Source organism: Perca flavescens, chromosome 22, assembly GCF_004354835.1.
Source record: "Perca flavescens isolate YP-PL-M2 chromosome 22, PFLA_1.0, whole genome shotgun sequence".
Classification (NCBI taxonomy): Eukaryota; Metazoa; Chordata; class Actinopteri; order Perciformes; family Percidae; genus Perca; species Perca flavescens.
Genome location: NC_041352.1, coordinates 6490026 through 6504838, shown reverse-complemented (window position 1 = coordinate 6504838; position 14813 = coordinate 6490026). Strand labels below are relative to the sequence as shown.

The window sequence follows — 14813 nt, the reverse complement described above, 5'->3', positions numbered from 1 at the left end:
CTTTCACCTCCCACCCTGTCACCCTTCCCCTCTCCTTTCCTTGGATGGATTGAATTTGTAATCTGTCAATAAACTACACTTTCTCCCTTTCCACCCTTCTCCCATTCATTCTCCTGTTTCGCTCCTATCGCCTCCCCACCATCTCCCCCAGAGCGGTGCCACTCTGCCACTGATCATAGAAGATCAGAGGCTGTGTCAGAGGCATCTGATGGTTAATTAAGCCTCCAGATCAATAGGGCTTGCCCCTGACACTCTCTATCCCTCTGTCTGTCTCATTCTTTTTTTTTTTTACCCTTTTGTCGAGTCTTTCTCCTCCATCCTGAATCAAATGTTTTGAAATTGGTTTGGTTTTCCTCTTATTTATTCCACTGGCTTTTCCGACCCAGGCTTTTCAGAACGCCGCTGTGATCATAAGCGGCAACTGTGGGTGTGCTGATGGAAAAGTTTCTTGCCATTGAAACTTCAAGGGCGCCCAGCACTCATCCCATCCTGCGGAGTGGGTGTCAAATGCGCCAAGTGGAAAAGTTTTAGGGCTGGGGGCGGAGTGGCTGCTAAAGCAGTAAGTTATCACAGCCGAAGCGCGGCAGAGTCTCAGATCTTTGACGTGGCTTGTCTCGCAGCAAGAAAGTTCCTTTTCTTCTCTGTCTTGAGGCTGTCTCCGAGGCGTTCCCTCATTAACCTGTGCCTACATTCTGAAAGGTCTTCATCTTTTTAAATTGACACAACCCCGTCGTTTAAATTTCTGATGCAGCAGATGCAGTTATATTCATTACAGCAACACAACACTGCCGCACTGAGGTAACATACAGCACCTGAGAAGTAGATGCAGGAATTTTTTGCTTCCAAGGGTAGGTCAAATTTTTGCTTTTTGCTATTACTGCATATCTGATCCTCCTTTTATCCTCTTAAATGTTTACTGAAAATGCAGAAGATGTATTCGATTTTGTTCCTAGAATGCATCAAAGCACAGTAGCTACATAAGAGGAAAGCCTCTCTGTCTTCTGCTCCCTAAGCAAGTGGCAATGACCTTGTCATCTCACTGACGACGCAGAGCTACGATCTAGTTAACCTCGATTAAATGTCACAATATTTACTTTGAAAGCAAACAGCATCAGTATTCCTGACATATCTTACTCAATCATATTTATCTAACGTGGATTCTTTTTTTCCCCTCTCCATTTCTAAATGTAACCAAAATGTCAGTGTACTACACTTACCCACTATAGTTTGAATTAAGCCGATATACATAAGCAGACATGGAGACAATCCACAACAACATAACAACATTTTCTCTTGCCGTTTCATCACTTAGTAAGACATTATAAAATTTATTTTTCTGTGTGGATAGTACATTTCTGCAGACTAGAAAGACAGGAGCTGTTTCCGCTCTTTATCTTCCTCTATATGTTATTTCAGATGGGCTCAGACATATTGCCTGGCGTGTGAGATGTGACAGTAATGGTTAGAGGACAGATGCTGAGAACGGCTTGCCAAGGTCAGGAAGCACACAGCCACCAGGGCTTGACTGACAGCTCGATGCTGAGTGTATCTAGACCTGCTAAGTTACCGAATCACGAAGGCCAGACACATGGAGTTTGGGATAGGGTAGGGCACAGATACAGCTCGACATACACATGCAGTAGTTGCATGCACACACACACACACACACACACACACACACACACACACAGTGGCACACTTACGTACAACCTCTCCATCAGGTTAAGCTCAGTTTCCACTGAAGTGAGCCATACATTTTTCTTTAGAGCAAATAGTGATTACTGACAAAATTCTGAGGCATTTTACGTCTCAAAAGACAGCGGAGGAATTCTCTAACCAAATCAGCTCCGCTTTCCATTATACTGCCTGTGCTGCTGTAAGTGGGCCAAGGCACAGAGGTAAATGGGATGGAATGGTTTTGCTGCTTACGAATTAAGATCTGACTTTGATTGTGAGTTATAGCAGCTGGCAGCAAGTCAATACACTGAAATTGTAAACTAAATATGTCTGCCAACCTATGATTGTTATTGCTATGTTCTCTATGTTCTGTTAAAAACAGCAGCAATGTCCTATGGATGACTTATCTCGCCTCACTCAGGTATTCATCAGAAACTGGACCAGGTTGTTACTCCCAGCAGTCAAAAGTAGCTTCCTGCCTTTCTTCTGAAACAGAAAGAACAGGTATTGGATCTCCAAGGGGATAGGTGCAATTGAATAAATTATAGGAATTATGATTACCATGGCAACAGCAAAGCAAAGCACCAAATGACACAGGAAGGAGACAGGTGCTATTAAGCTAGTACAGTGCCATCACATTGATTGTGATTGTAAGGGTACCTTGCCTTGATCTTCCCTGTTGTGTTGGGCTGACATTCAGTGTGTGTAGTGTGTGTGTGTGTGTGTGTGTGTGTGTGTGTGTGTGTGTTGGGGGAGGAGTGGGGGGGAGATGGCGGAGATGATTTCTCTGTCGGAGATGATTTCTCTGTCGGAGATGATTTCTCTGTCATAGGAGGAAAAACCGATAAAAAGAAAAGAAGAAAATGTGAATCAAAGGGAAGGAAATATGGAACTGAAGAAATCTCCTGCATGCGCACAGTGTGACAGTGACAGCCGAGGTTTAACGCAAAGGTTGTTAGCATCACACCCGGCTTCGCCTTCCGTTCTGTCTAATTGAAAAGTGCTGCTGGGTGCGGGGTCCACACGCTGGGGTGAAAATTGAGGCCCTTGGACGGACGCTTTCTGTGGATGTGGCTGTTTGGCTGTGTGCCCGAGTCTCAATGCACACCTAGGACAGCCACAGGAGTGAGGGGGGAGAGGAAGTGGGAACCAGGCAAGCGGACTCATGCTGTTGTCGGAAAGCAGGTGTTCACAGGATGTAATGTGTGCAGTGCAGGTGACGGTGCAAAATCCTTAAACAGCAAAGGGCGATTGTTTTTAACATTATGAGGACATTTATTCATTAAAAGGATTAAAGTAGGAGAGCAAACACACACAGACTAACACAAATACACCAACCTCTGGCTGTCCCACACACTAAAGTCTTCCCTAAAGGTGTTTAAGTCTTCCCAGGATTTGACCCTGCTGTCCCCTCACCTCCAGTATTTCACAGTCGGCAGACTCATCCTTTCTGTATGCTCAGCCGTCAGTGCAGGAGATGAGGCAAAGTGACCTCCCTTAATTTGGTGTCCAGGCTGCTTGAGAGTGCTATTAGCATGCTTTAGTAACAAAATGACGGAGACATAAATGGTGTTACCCTGGAACTTTCCCTTTTCTTGTGATTTAGTGTACTTATTCACTGTGTTCATTTGACCAAAAATAGGTGTATTTGCCATACATATGTTTAATATCTGTAATCTTAAATAATGTAAAATGCAGCAATTTAGAAGATATTGTTGAAAATTAAAATTGTAATGCTTATATTCATTAAATAGTCCTTTTTCACAGCAGACATGTTCACAGTAGGGAAAGCACAGGTGATACTAATAACATTAGCAATGGCTATGTTCCATTCAATTGTCCCAGTAAGTCATGTGACAGTGAGCCAGCATGCACAATAGCAGGAACCTGAAACTGAAGCAGCTACATGGAATTCAGAATGCAGAGATTAAATCGTTTCCAAGTGAGGGACACAAAAAATAAAATATAAAAAAGATTGTAGAACTATTAAATAATATCACTTTTGGAAGTACAGTTATGCAAGAACATGATTTCTATGCAGGTCAGCAATGCTAAAGCTAGTTAATGTAATATTATGATATGACAGATTTAGGTTTGTGTCTGAAAGAATAAACAAAGGGAATTTGTTTGATGATTACAGGACAAAGCATCAGGTATTTGATTTAACATTTTCCAGACATCTATTTTGCTATTGGGGCATACACTACAATAGCTTCCATTTATATAATTATATGTTTAGCTGTTTATTGCATTCATTTTCCAACTGTGTTTCTTCTCCCTTTTCTCTGCTCAAGTATTATTTGTTTAACTCACTGCAAGTGGATGACTTGATTTATATTTGCTTCTTGCTTTAAGTCGCACAAGAAAAACATCTATCCAGTACACAGTATATCTTTTTCTTCAGTGTATGGATGGATAGCGTGCTCCTCCCAGGCTTACGGTTAGTGTAGCTGGTGATTGTGTGAAAAGGTCGAGGTGGTCAGAAAGCATATTCCCTGAAATGGCATTTAAAGTCTAAATAAGAGGCTTGGATTGGAATGGAAGCTCTTCCTTCTACGCTGTTGATGGGTTGACTTCTGGAATAGGAAACCCTTTTTGCCTCACCAAGGTAATATAGCCTAGGCCAGAGAAGTGGTTAGTTTAGTTTGACGCTGTACAGAAGATCATCTATGCCAGTAGCGACAGCATCTTGGCTGCATTATCAACTTCCATACATTGTGTGGAAATATTTTGCATTTAGCTGTCACCAAATCAGTTGTTTCACATTTTGTCAATATGGGGTCATAGGAACAGTCGTGACAACACCTCCTAGCCCAGGACTCACTAAAAACTGCTTATGACTGGTCACTGAGTGCTCTGTTCCTGGGTCCATGGGAACCACAGATTAACTCCACATGTCTCTGCAAATCTCTCTATTTGGTGTCCCTATTCAAATCCTAGACATCTGAATGTCAACGTTGTGTTTCTCTACAAGAAAGTTAAGACACTATCATAAAGCCAATCAACTACTGTATATGTTCTGATCAATTGCAATGACAAGGGGATCCCTCATGGAACATGGTAATCTGTTTGGCTTGGTTAAAACAATCTGGTGCATTTGTCCAGTTAGTTGGTTTGGGTGGGTGTAAAAAGCTGCCAATGAAACCCTGGTGTGGATCAAACAACAGGGCTGAGAGAGCTTGTAAAGGTGGGTCTCAGTCTGCTAATAAATCCATCGGCTAATTCATTTAAACTATTCAGGAAGCAATACTAGCGGTCTGTTGTGCTTGTACCCTGTGTGTACATTGGCAGGTCATTAAGTGTGTGACATAGATCCCACCGTAATAAGGCCTGTAATATTTCTGAATAAGACACCTATTTTTTGTGTTGTATCAACATGTTACTATGCATAGCATTTGGTCGATTTGCAGTGTCATAATATTAATACTGCTAATAATCAGTTATTTCTTTGTGAGCTCTTTGTGACACCAGAGAACAATAATATCCTGTCTGTCACCAGACCTTTGTTTCCCCACGTGGGTACTGAGGATGCAGGATGACATTACCAAAACTGTCCAATCAGTGAGTTACTTGTGAGTCTGTATAACTTCATGTATACTAATTTGCTTGTAAAAAGTCAGCGTAAATACGAACTGGACCAGAACTTAAAGGCAACAATGTATATTTTTTTCTCTTGGTCTGGACCAAATGACCCAAACTATAGATGTGAAAGCACCCTTAGAAAATTGCACCAATATCCCCTGGTGATAATAAGGCTTTGGTTGCTACCGGTGTGTACTTAGGATGATTACCGGCTGCAATCCGTGAATGGGCCTGATAGCCGTAGCGGCATGGATCAACTAACGCTCTCTCCTCCAGTCAGATCAATAGGCCAAAGTGTCACTGAGGGAGGGAAGACAAGAGAGAGAGAGAGAAAGTGTAAGACTGTGTGATGGACAGAGATGGTGGAAACCATGTAGGAGAAGGAAGATGGAGTGGGGCTATTAGTGTGACCTCTCACCTTACAGCTCAATGTTTCAAGTGGCAGCGCTTGGTCGGAGGGCAGAGAAAGAGAAGAGTTAAGCTCTGGTCCGTTTGGATAGATGCAGCCAGGTGGTCTCTCGAGCCAGAGGGCTCATCTGTCTCTGTCTTCACTCTACCATACTGTAGGGAGGAAGAACATCTCTGCATCCATACTATGGAATAGCTTCCACATGTCGAACATGGCTGGCCAGAGGGCTGTGTGTTCTTCAGTACAGTGGTGGAACTGCGACTTTAACTATTCTGATTGTACTATTTAAGTGGGTGCTGCTGCAAACTTGTCAAGTGTGTGGCATAAGGACAGGCTGCTTTTACTGGAAGATTTCCTTTGCATATTTACAATTTTTTTAATGTTCTTATCCAAAAGATGATATGCAGTGGGTGGACAGATAGGATGACATGACTATAATGTGGCTGTCTACATGTGTACAGCTCAGTTCATTTAACCATAAACTGAAACAAACTTCCTTTCTTTCATGTTTCTGTTTTAGTGATGGAAATATTTTGTCAATGAACCTATGTTACAATAAAATGGCATTGAAATGAACAGTGTGATCCTGTTTTGCCTTCACAATACAATATTATGCCTCATGGTAAGCCCCACCCAACAACTTGTGTTTGTTTTTATCAGGATGGATAGTGACTGTAATGGTGGGAGCTGAGGTGGTGGGTAGTATGCGTCTGCTTCTGTCAGCGTGGTGACTCATGAGAAGCTATCTTTAATTACAGTGTGACAAAGGCCACAGTGGCACATGTTGCCAGAGAACTCTTTCCCTGGCTCCATGTATGGTAGGCATGAATCAGAAGCTCTTTTAACAAATACCAAATGCTCCCTTTGGGAAAGACCAAGCTTCTGTGAACCATTAATTACAATTGGAGAATGTTTTTATCCCCATGTGGCCTTATCTACACTGACTGCTGAGTCATTTGTGATGGCATCGTGATATTTATGTTTTAGTTTATTTTTTGCCTCATTCCACGAACTGAGTGAAAGGCTCCAGTGTTTAAGGATTGTAGAGGTCATCACAGGCTGAATAACAGCGGTTTGATTGCGGCCGAGATAGTGGTCCTGGGATTTGGTGGAAAGAATCGCCTCATTCACAGGACTCACAGGTTTAGATGCCGGTACCATTAGGCAGGGGAACTAGGGCGAGATACTGAACCACTGTGTGTGTGTGTGTGTGTGTGTGTGTGTGTGTGTGTGTGTGTGTGTGTGTGTGTGTGTGTGTGTGTGTGTGTGTGGGGGAGTCTGTGTGTGTGGGGGAGTCTGTGTGTGTGTGTGTGTGTGTGTGTGTGAGAATGTTTATTGCTCCTGATGTGCAGGTAGCCTCTGCCACCAGTGTATGAATGGGTGTGTGAATGGGTGAATGCTGGCTTGTGTTGTAAAGCGCTTTAAATGGTTTCTAAGGCTAGAACAGCGCTATATAAATCAGTCCCTCCAGATAAACGCGATTATGCGATCGCATAATTCAATGCATAATCAGCCAAAGTCCACATTTTTATGCATTTTTTTTTATGCATTTTTATCCGCATTTTCGTTGCAAAAAAGTCACATACATCGTAGCAAAAAGTTGAAAAATGTTGCGTTTACTTCACACATGAGCAGCCATTTTCCCCTGTTGCCATGGGAACGTTATGAAGTGACGTAATTACGTGACATGAACATCATCAAAAAGCATAAGTATCCGCCATATTCCATCGCATTTTTTAAGAAAACGTGCCGCATAATCAAGGATTTTTGCCCTCAACAATCACAAAAAAACTCAGCATTTTTCTGGAAGGACTGATAAATGCAGTCCATTTAACATTTAGCAATAAGCTCAGATGACCTTCCCTGGGTAAAATGATGTAAACAACAGAAACAACACTCAGAGCACATAAAAGAAGACTACAAAGACACTGAGAATGTATTCACTCCTTATTTCATCAGCACTTGTTTGCATTGCGAATCATCTCTCTATAATGAACAACCTTGACTTTCAACTGCCTCAGTCACCAGCTAGTTGTGGTGCGAATACACACATATATACCGTCTGTCGATCTGGCTTGCGAAAAGGAAGCAAACTGTCTCTGCTGGTACTGTCACCTGCCCTTTTTTTCCACTTGTCACCGACTGTGAGGAGCTGCTAAAAGACAACTGTGTTTAAAACAGTGAGTGAGCAGCTCCATAAGCACCCCACTGCGCCAAAACACCACTGAAGGTGATGTCTCTCCAGATTTTCCCCCACTCTGCCTTTTGCTAGTTATCTTTGTCCGTCAGTAAACCAAACACAATAAGCATACTGCCACTAAGAACTTATTTTCTTTTGGTCTACATCTGTTCAAATCTACTTTAGTGTTGTGTGCGTCATTGTATTGGGGGTCGATGCTTGGGTGATTTCCCTCTATGCTTATTATGCTGACAGCTGCAGAAAAGCAAGTGCTGCAGTTTCTCTAATTATTTTCACCTTTCAAATCATCAGCGTGGCCCCAACTATACCTGTCCACTAGCCATTCATTGTCTGAGTGTGTGTGTCCTAGAGCTACTTAGCAAAGAGGGAAGTGGGATGACTTTAACAACTCTTCATCTGCAGAGCTGGCTACTTGTGTCAAGAGGTCCTGACTGGAAATATTTCATTAAGCTTGGAGAGGGAAGCTTGCCGAGTTTCTAATTAAAACGGTGTCCTCTGTTAGCAAAAGTGGTCTGCTGACATGAGTGAACGTAAGGTGATTATGAGTTATGTATTGTCTTTAAGAGTGCATATTGGGAATGCAAATGGTGTCCATGGGTGTGGTGTACTTGAAACACACTCTCAAGCTTTTACAGAGCTTCTTTTACATTACCACTATACAGCATGTCTTTTCCAGGTGGCTTCTGTAGTGAAATTCTCAGTGTCGCTGACGCAACCGAAAGGGTAACGCCACTCAGCGGCTAAGGGAAAGTAAAGGCTGGTTTAAGAATGGCCCCTGTGGACACACAACTGCAGAGCAGCAGTTATTGACACTGCCGTACTTTTGCTAAACGGACTGTAAAGCAGAGACACTGACAACGAACGAGGGAAGGAAGAGTGTTTGAGAACTGATTTAGATAAGTTGTGCAAGGACTCTGAGGACAAACCTGTTGTAAACTGTTGTATATAGAGGTTAAGGCATATAAAAAAAAACATATAACAGAGAATATAGATAGAATATAGATTCTATAAACCATGTACACATTATTGATACTTATACAAACATACACGCATAGTTATGACCATGGGCTGTGATATGGTAAATGCCTCTTTATCATCAGTTTTCCTAAGAGCTGGGAAAATTGTCACAATAACGAGACAAAATGGTACATTGGATGAATTGGAAGACAAACCGGAACTATTGTAATTTTTTTTTTTTTTTTATACAACAAAGGTGCATGTCACAACTAATGATATAAAGAAGACATCATTAAAGATAAATGATGATTATTGATACCCAGCTATAATTTAACTTCTTTCTACTTGGTCTGTCTGCTGTGAAAGTGATAGGTCTAGCTTAGTCTAAACGACTTCCTGGAGTTGATCACTGTCATTACTCCAGTCCTGCTGATTTACAGTACGGGGTGAATTCAATTACCCATGGTTCTCTGTCAAGCTGCCCAAGTGAGAAATGGCCTTCATTTCACCTGGACAGCGTTGGTAGCCATCTTAACTGGTTTAGATGAGCAGTCCATAGACAAAGGGATAAGGATTTCAAAAGAATCAATTAACAGATGCGTAAGTACCGTACCAGGGTAGGCTTTGGGGAAAGTTTTCTATTCATGGTATAAAGCAACTTATATAAAACCCTATCCTGAATTATTTTATTTCATTAGAATGAATTATTACTTACCAGGCTTGCAAAGTAAAATAGCATTTTGGTGGTACTATTTAGCACATCCACTGCAACACTGAATATGAAGCCTTTGGCGTGGAACATGTATTCACATACAGTATAATTAAATATATGTTATCACATGCCACTGATAAGAAAAATATCCTAGAATATACACTATTTCGGCTTGATTTTCTGTTTGTCGTTTGACTTTAGTGGGTTTTTTGGGGTGGTGGGGGGGTGTTCCTTCCCTGCACAGCTGTTTTGTTTTGTATCTTGTTTTTCTTACATATTTCTTTCCATTCAAATGACTTAACTACACTATACACCTCATTGCCGCGTTGATTGGTCTTCAGATTTCCTTCCACACTATGCATTTATCATTCGTCGGACCCCGGTGAAATTAAATGCCTCTTAGATTCATGTTGGGATCCTGCCAGGGTAAATATTGTTCTCTGCTGTTAGTGATTACACACAATTGTTCCTAAGCTATTACATTTGCAAAACGGCTCTCCGATTATTGAAACAAAAGCAAAGGCCGTAGGAAGTCCAGCGTTTCAGTAAACCTATGTCTAATAGCAAGCAGGTGTGCGCTTAAAGGCTGATCACATCACTTGTCTTGACTTTTGCGTTCACGTGTCTACGTCCAAACATAAGTCACGCACTGGTCAATTTGTGAGTGAATCTTCCACCTCTGAATCGTAATGCCACTTCTCATGCCGTTGAACAACCCTTCTCCTGCCCTCGTTGCTGAGTGCCAACCGCTGCAGAACATTCCCCATTGACTTTGACTCTGAGGAGCAGCCAAGGAGCGATTCAAACAAGTCCTCAGCAGGGAGGCTCAGGCAGGGCAGAATACAGATCAGGGGAGCTCTTCTTCTGCTTATATTTGTCCTTGGAGAAGAGTGAAGGAGCAATGATAAAATTATTCAGATCTACAACTTTTGACTGTCAAGAGATTGGATTCTGGATAATAGACATTAAATCAGTCATTTGGGTCTGTTCTGTTCATTTTTGTGTATTTGAGTGTAATAAGCCTGCAGCATCTTTGTATGCATTCGGCTTTGTTTAACTGTACCTTATAAGCAGAATGATTTACCCTTTTTGAGAAATGTTGATATCCTTCAGGCATGCCCTGATAGGAAAATTCCATAGTACAATTATCTTGGCCAAAGTTATCTCTGTCCTTTGCTTTATCTTGGTAATTACTAAAGTAAGATAACATTGTTTGTGATTACACAAACGTGTCTGTGGAGGAATGTGTGTGCATGCTTCAGCACGTGCATACATTTTCTCAGTCTGATTTTGTCACACTTATCAGACACCATTAATTTAAAAAACCTTGAGCATTGATGCCATGTTGTGTTGTATAGTTGTAAAGAAACTAATCTCTTTACTTCCCCGTCTCTCTTAGGTAACTACCAGCTCTCTCCCACTGTGAACATGCCGCAGGACGACATAGTGATGATCGAAGACGATAGGCCGCCCCTGCTTCCTGCCCACCTTTCCGACCAATCATCCTCCAGTTCCCACGATGACATGGGCTTCGTGGGAGAATACCCGGTGCCCTGGATCCACGAGCTGCCCGGTCAGAATGAATGGTGAGCAGCGGGTTGGTTTTACTTTGCGGTGGAGTCGGCTGAATTATTTATAACGACTTTAGATCCTACATGTGAAGAAAGCTGGGCATTTTCTGTATTTACAGTTACAATATGCAGGAGGTTTAGGAGGGTTCCTGCTGGTCATTGGATTTCTGGAGTGTCACTGAGTGGTGAGAGTTTTCTGGAAAAAACAGAGGTCTCTTGATTTAAGATTCTGCAGAAATTAGTGAAAAGCAATAGAAATACCTGATATTATATGTGTGTGTGTATATATATATATATATATATATATATATATATATATATATATATATATATACACACACACACACATACATATATATGCTCATTTTTACTTATTGCAAGTTATTGCCTACATTAATTACATAGTGTGATGGCTTTCCTTAGTAGTGGAAATCAGATGATTTGCCTTAACAAACCAGAATACAACATTTTCATATTACATCATATCAGTTTGTTACAGGAAAGTAATGCAATTTTGCATCCCAAAATGTTGGTAACGTTTGGGTAAATATGCAGTTGTGTGACTGAGTGTGTAGTATACAGTACATAGCAATGTGTGTGTGTGTGTGTGTGTGTGTGTGTGTGTGTGTGTGTGTGTGTGTGTGTGTGCTTTAAATAATGGATGACCCAGCAGCAGTCAGACTGTGAGTAAAAAACTCAGTTACAGTACCTCCACCTCTCCAACCCCCCGTGGGATTTCAGCGTCCCACTCCGTCTGCAGCCCGACTGGAGCACCCTCATAATAAAATATTAAGCCGGGGCTCATCAAACTAAGTCTCTTAAGGACACGACCGGTTAAGCAAAGAAATCCTTACAGACCAAGAAAAAAACAAGAATGAGATTTCAGCACTGCAGCACAGCTCTGTGCTTGTCTTTTTTATCGATGTCACTTAAAGGCTGCCTTTTAGAACAGATAGTTATAGCTGTTCATTCTTAAAGGTATAATCACTTACTCTAAAATTACTCATGGCATTTCCTGTGGGATTGCAGTGCACAGGTAGAGTATGAAGGAAAATGTAAAGACAAGACATCCAATCATGTCCTCATTTTCTTCTGAATGACAAAGTCAGGGACTGCTTTTACACTAAACACAGGTTGTTACTAACTTCCTTTTTTTCTGTTTATAATGCGTAATTTTTTATTTCAAGTTGTTCTTCTTGTTTCAGATTGGCTGGTTGTGGCAGAACCACATTACTTTTTTTTTTTAAGATGAAATGCTGGCTGCCACAAATAGAGATGCTGAGATTATTTATTCATTTCTTTATTATTTTTATTTCTTTTTCCCTGGAGACTCTCTACTTTCTCTCTCTCTATATCGCACACGTATTCGCTCCCTCTATTGCACTCTCTCTCTCTCTCTTTCTCTCTATTTCTCGCACTTTCTCTTTCTCTCATTTATTATGAATGGGTAGATTTGCTCAGCATGCCTGTTGTTCATGTGATGTCAGAGGTTTGTCATAGTGGATTAGGTCCACAGCATATGGCTGAACAGCACTCAAACACTCCATTTACACACGCACATACACATTCCAGACATAAACACAACCACACACACTTACACGTGCATGACGTGTGCACACACAGAATGCGGAAGTGTGCTATATACCACTGCCTAGGGTTATAGTGAATTATTCATGTCCTCAAAGTCACATACATACACACACACACACACACACACACACACACACACACACACACACACACACACACAGACACAGACACTTGCACAAACACACATTCAAATGCTAACAGCTGCTTAAATGCACCAAGTGTGTATCCTCTATCTTACTGACTTTTACTGTTTCTCATTTTCCTTTTTCAAGTGCCCTCAACATCCCAATACACACACACACACACACACACAGCGGTAACAGGCATACTGAGCCAGCAGGGGATGTGGGTCAGCCAGACTCCAATGTATTGGAACTGTTACTTTTTAATTAAGCCCTTGCAACAGTAAAACCAGGGCCCGGTACATATTGAATATGTATTGTGCAGAGCTGTGAAAGTCTCACCTCTGGCCTCCAGTATTATGCAGCCTTCCTTTCTCATGGGAGGTGCCTTGCCAAGGCCACAGCTATACGCCCACAGTGCATACACAAAGCACAAAATTGGCTGGTTGGCTTGTAACACGATTGTAATTCAGGTTCCCTTCTTGTCCTTTTTTCACCCGGTGGAATTTAACAAACTCTCTTTTCTCTTTTTTTCAGTACCAGCACTTTATGTGACTTTGTTCAAACACAGAATGGTGAGCCAATTGGCTTGTAAAATTAATTTAATCCTGGCTCATTTTATTCTATTAATGTAGGGGTAATCAAAACGCCAACTCTAGCATCTGGTAGTGGTTATTATAAACTAAAATGACTAATGTAAACAATCAATTAAAGACCCCATTCTTTAATAATCTACTCATCTCTCTCGTAGAATTTTGTAAATATACATTCTTATCGGTCCCTCTATAAAAATTCCCTCTGTTTCAGTCTTCCCCTCAGCAGGTTTCTAGTGAATAATAGCCCACGTGTTAGTGTTTTAACGTGTGGGCCCCCAAGATAAATGGTTGTTTTGGAAGCAGAAATCCCATCTCACACAAGACACATAAATTGACCTACTTTCTTTTTTTCTTGACATCCCTAGCCAATATCTAATGGGTGTGTGCGTTCTCTGTATGTGCGATTACACAGTTCTTGTTATCGCACGTTTTACTGTGTGAAGACATCCGCCTGTTTTGCCTTCTCTTGGAGGTGCTCAGAGCTGTCCTGTAGTTATGAACCGTCGTTATATCACATTAGCTTTACGGGCCTCAAATGATCATAAAACGGGCTATAAATATTCCAGCCTCATGCTTTTAGATCTTTGTTAAAATGCTAATGTACAAATATACAAGCTTTTATTTGTTGCTTCTGTATTACAGACTGTTTTAGTAGTATTGCTATTAATACAGAAATTTGGGTTTCTTTCAACCAAATTGTCCAAAAAAATGAAGTGGATGGTTCCATATGACAATCTTCAAAAGTAAAATAAATGATCAGTTGAATTTGAATTGGGTGTTTTATTAAATTTTATAGCATTTGAAACAAAGCGTAGAAAAGAATCGACAAAGACATCGGAAAAAGTGACAAAAATGTCAGGAAAAATGACAGAAATGTTGAGGAAAGTGATAAAAATGTCGAAAAAGATGACAGAAACTGCTGAAAAACGTTTTCATTTAAACTTTTCACCCAGGAAAACAAAAAGTTGCATGGTCGACGTGAAGTCAACACAAGGGTTAAGTCCAGGATGTGTGTAGGGTTAGAGGGTGTGTGATTGTGAATCAGGGAGGGGATGGAAACCAGCATGTGTCTTCAGTCAGGTTTCACTGAATAAATAAAGCTTGTAAGTTATTAGTTTGCATATCTGCACTAAGTTCATTTGAACATTGGGTCCTGACCCATCACATTAATTCCCTTTGCAGTGTCTGCCTCCTCCTTCATTAGTTTGAATTCAAAGCCAAACAGGAAGGACCACGTCTAAATGATTTACAGTAAAATAGATAACACAGACACTGGTTTATATAGTGGCTTCACAGAATAGTCTGGATAAGTTGGATAATAAGAAGATTTCTCCCAGGAATGGAATGTAGACCAGTGTCAGAAAGACAATTTAGTGTATAATCATGTTAGCTCATAA

At 41.1% G+C, this 14813-nt stretch overlaps 1 protein-coding gene across 4 annotated transcripts in view; it reads left to right on the top strand.

The window, feature by feature from the left end:
* LOC114549067 (partitioning defective 3 homolog) overlaps positions 1-14813 on the top strand; it is a 387004-nt gene that overhangs the window by 227108 nt on the left and 145083 nt on the right. For all 4 annotated transcript variants that reach the window (XM_028569211.1, XM_028569212.1, XM_028569210.1 and 1 more), the window contains exon 16: positions 10937-11123. In XM_028569211.1, the coding sequence (XP_028425012.1) occupies positions 10937-11123 (187 nt within the window). The remainder of the gene's footprint in view (positions 1-10936; positions 11124-14813) is intronic.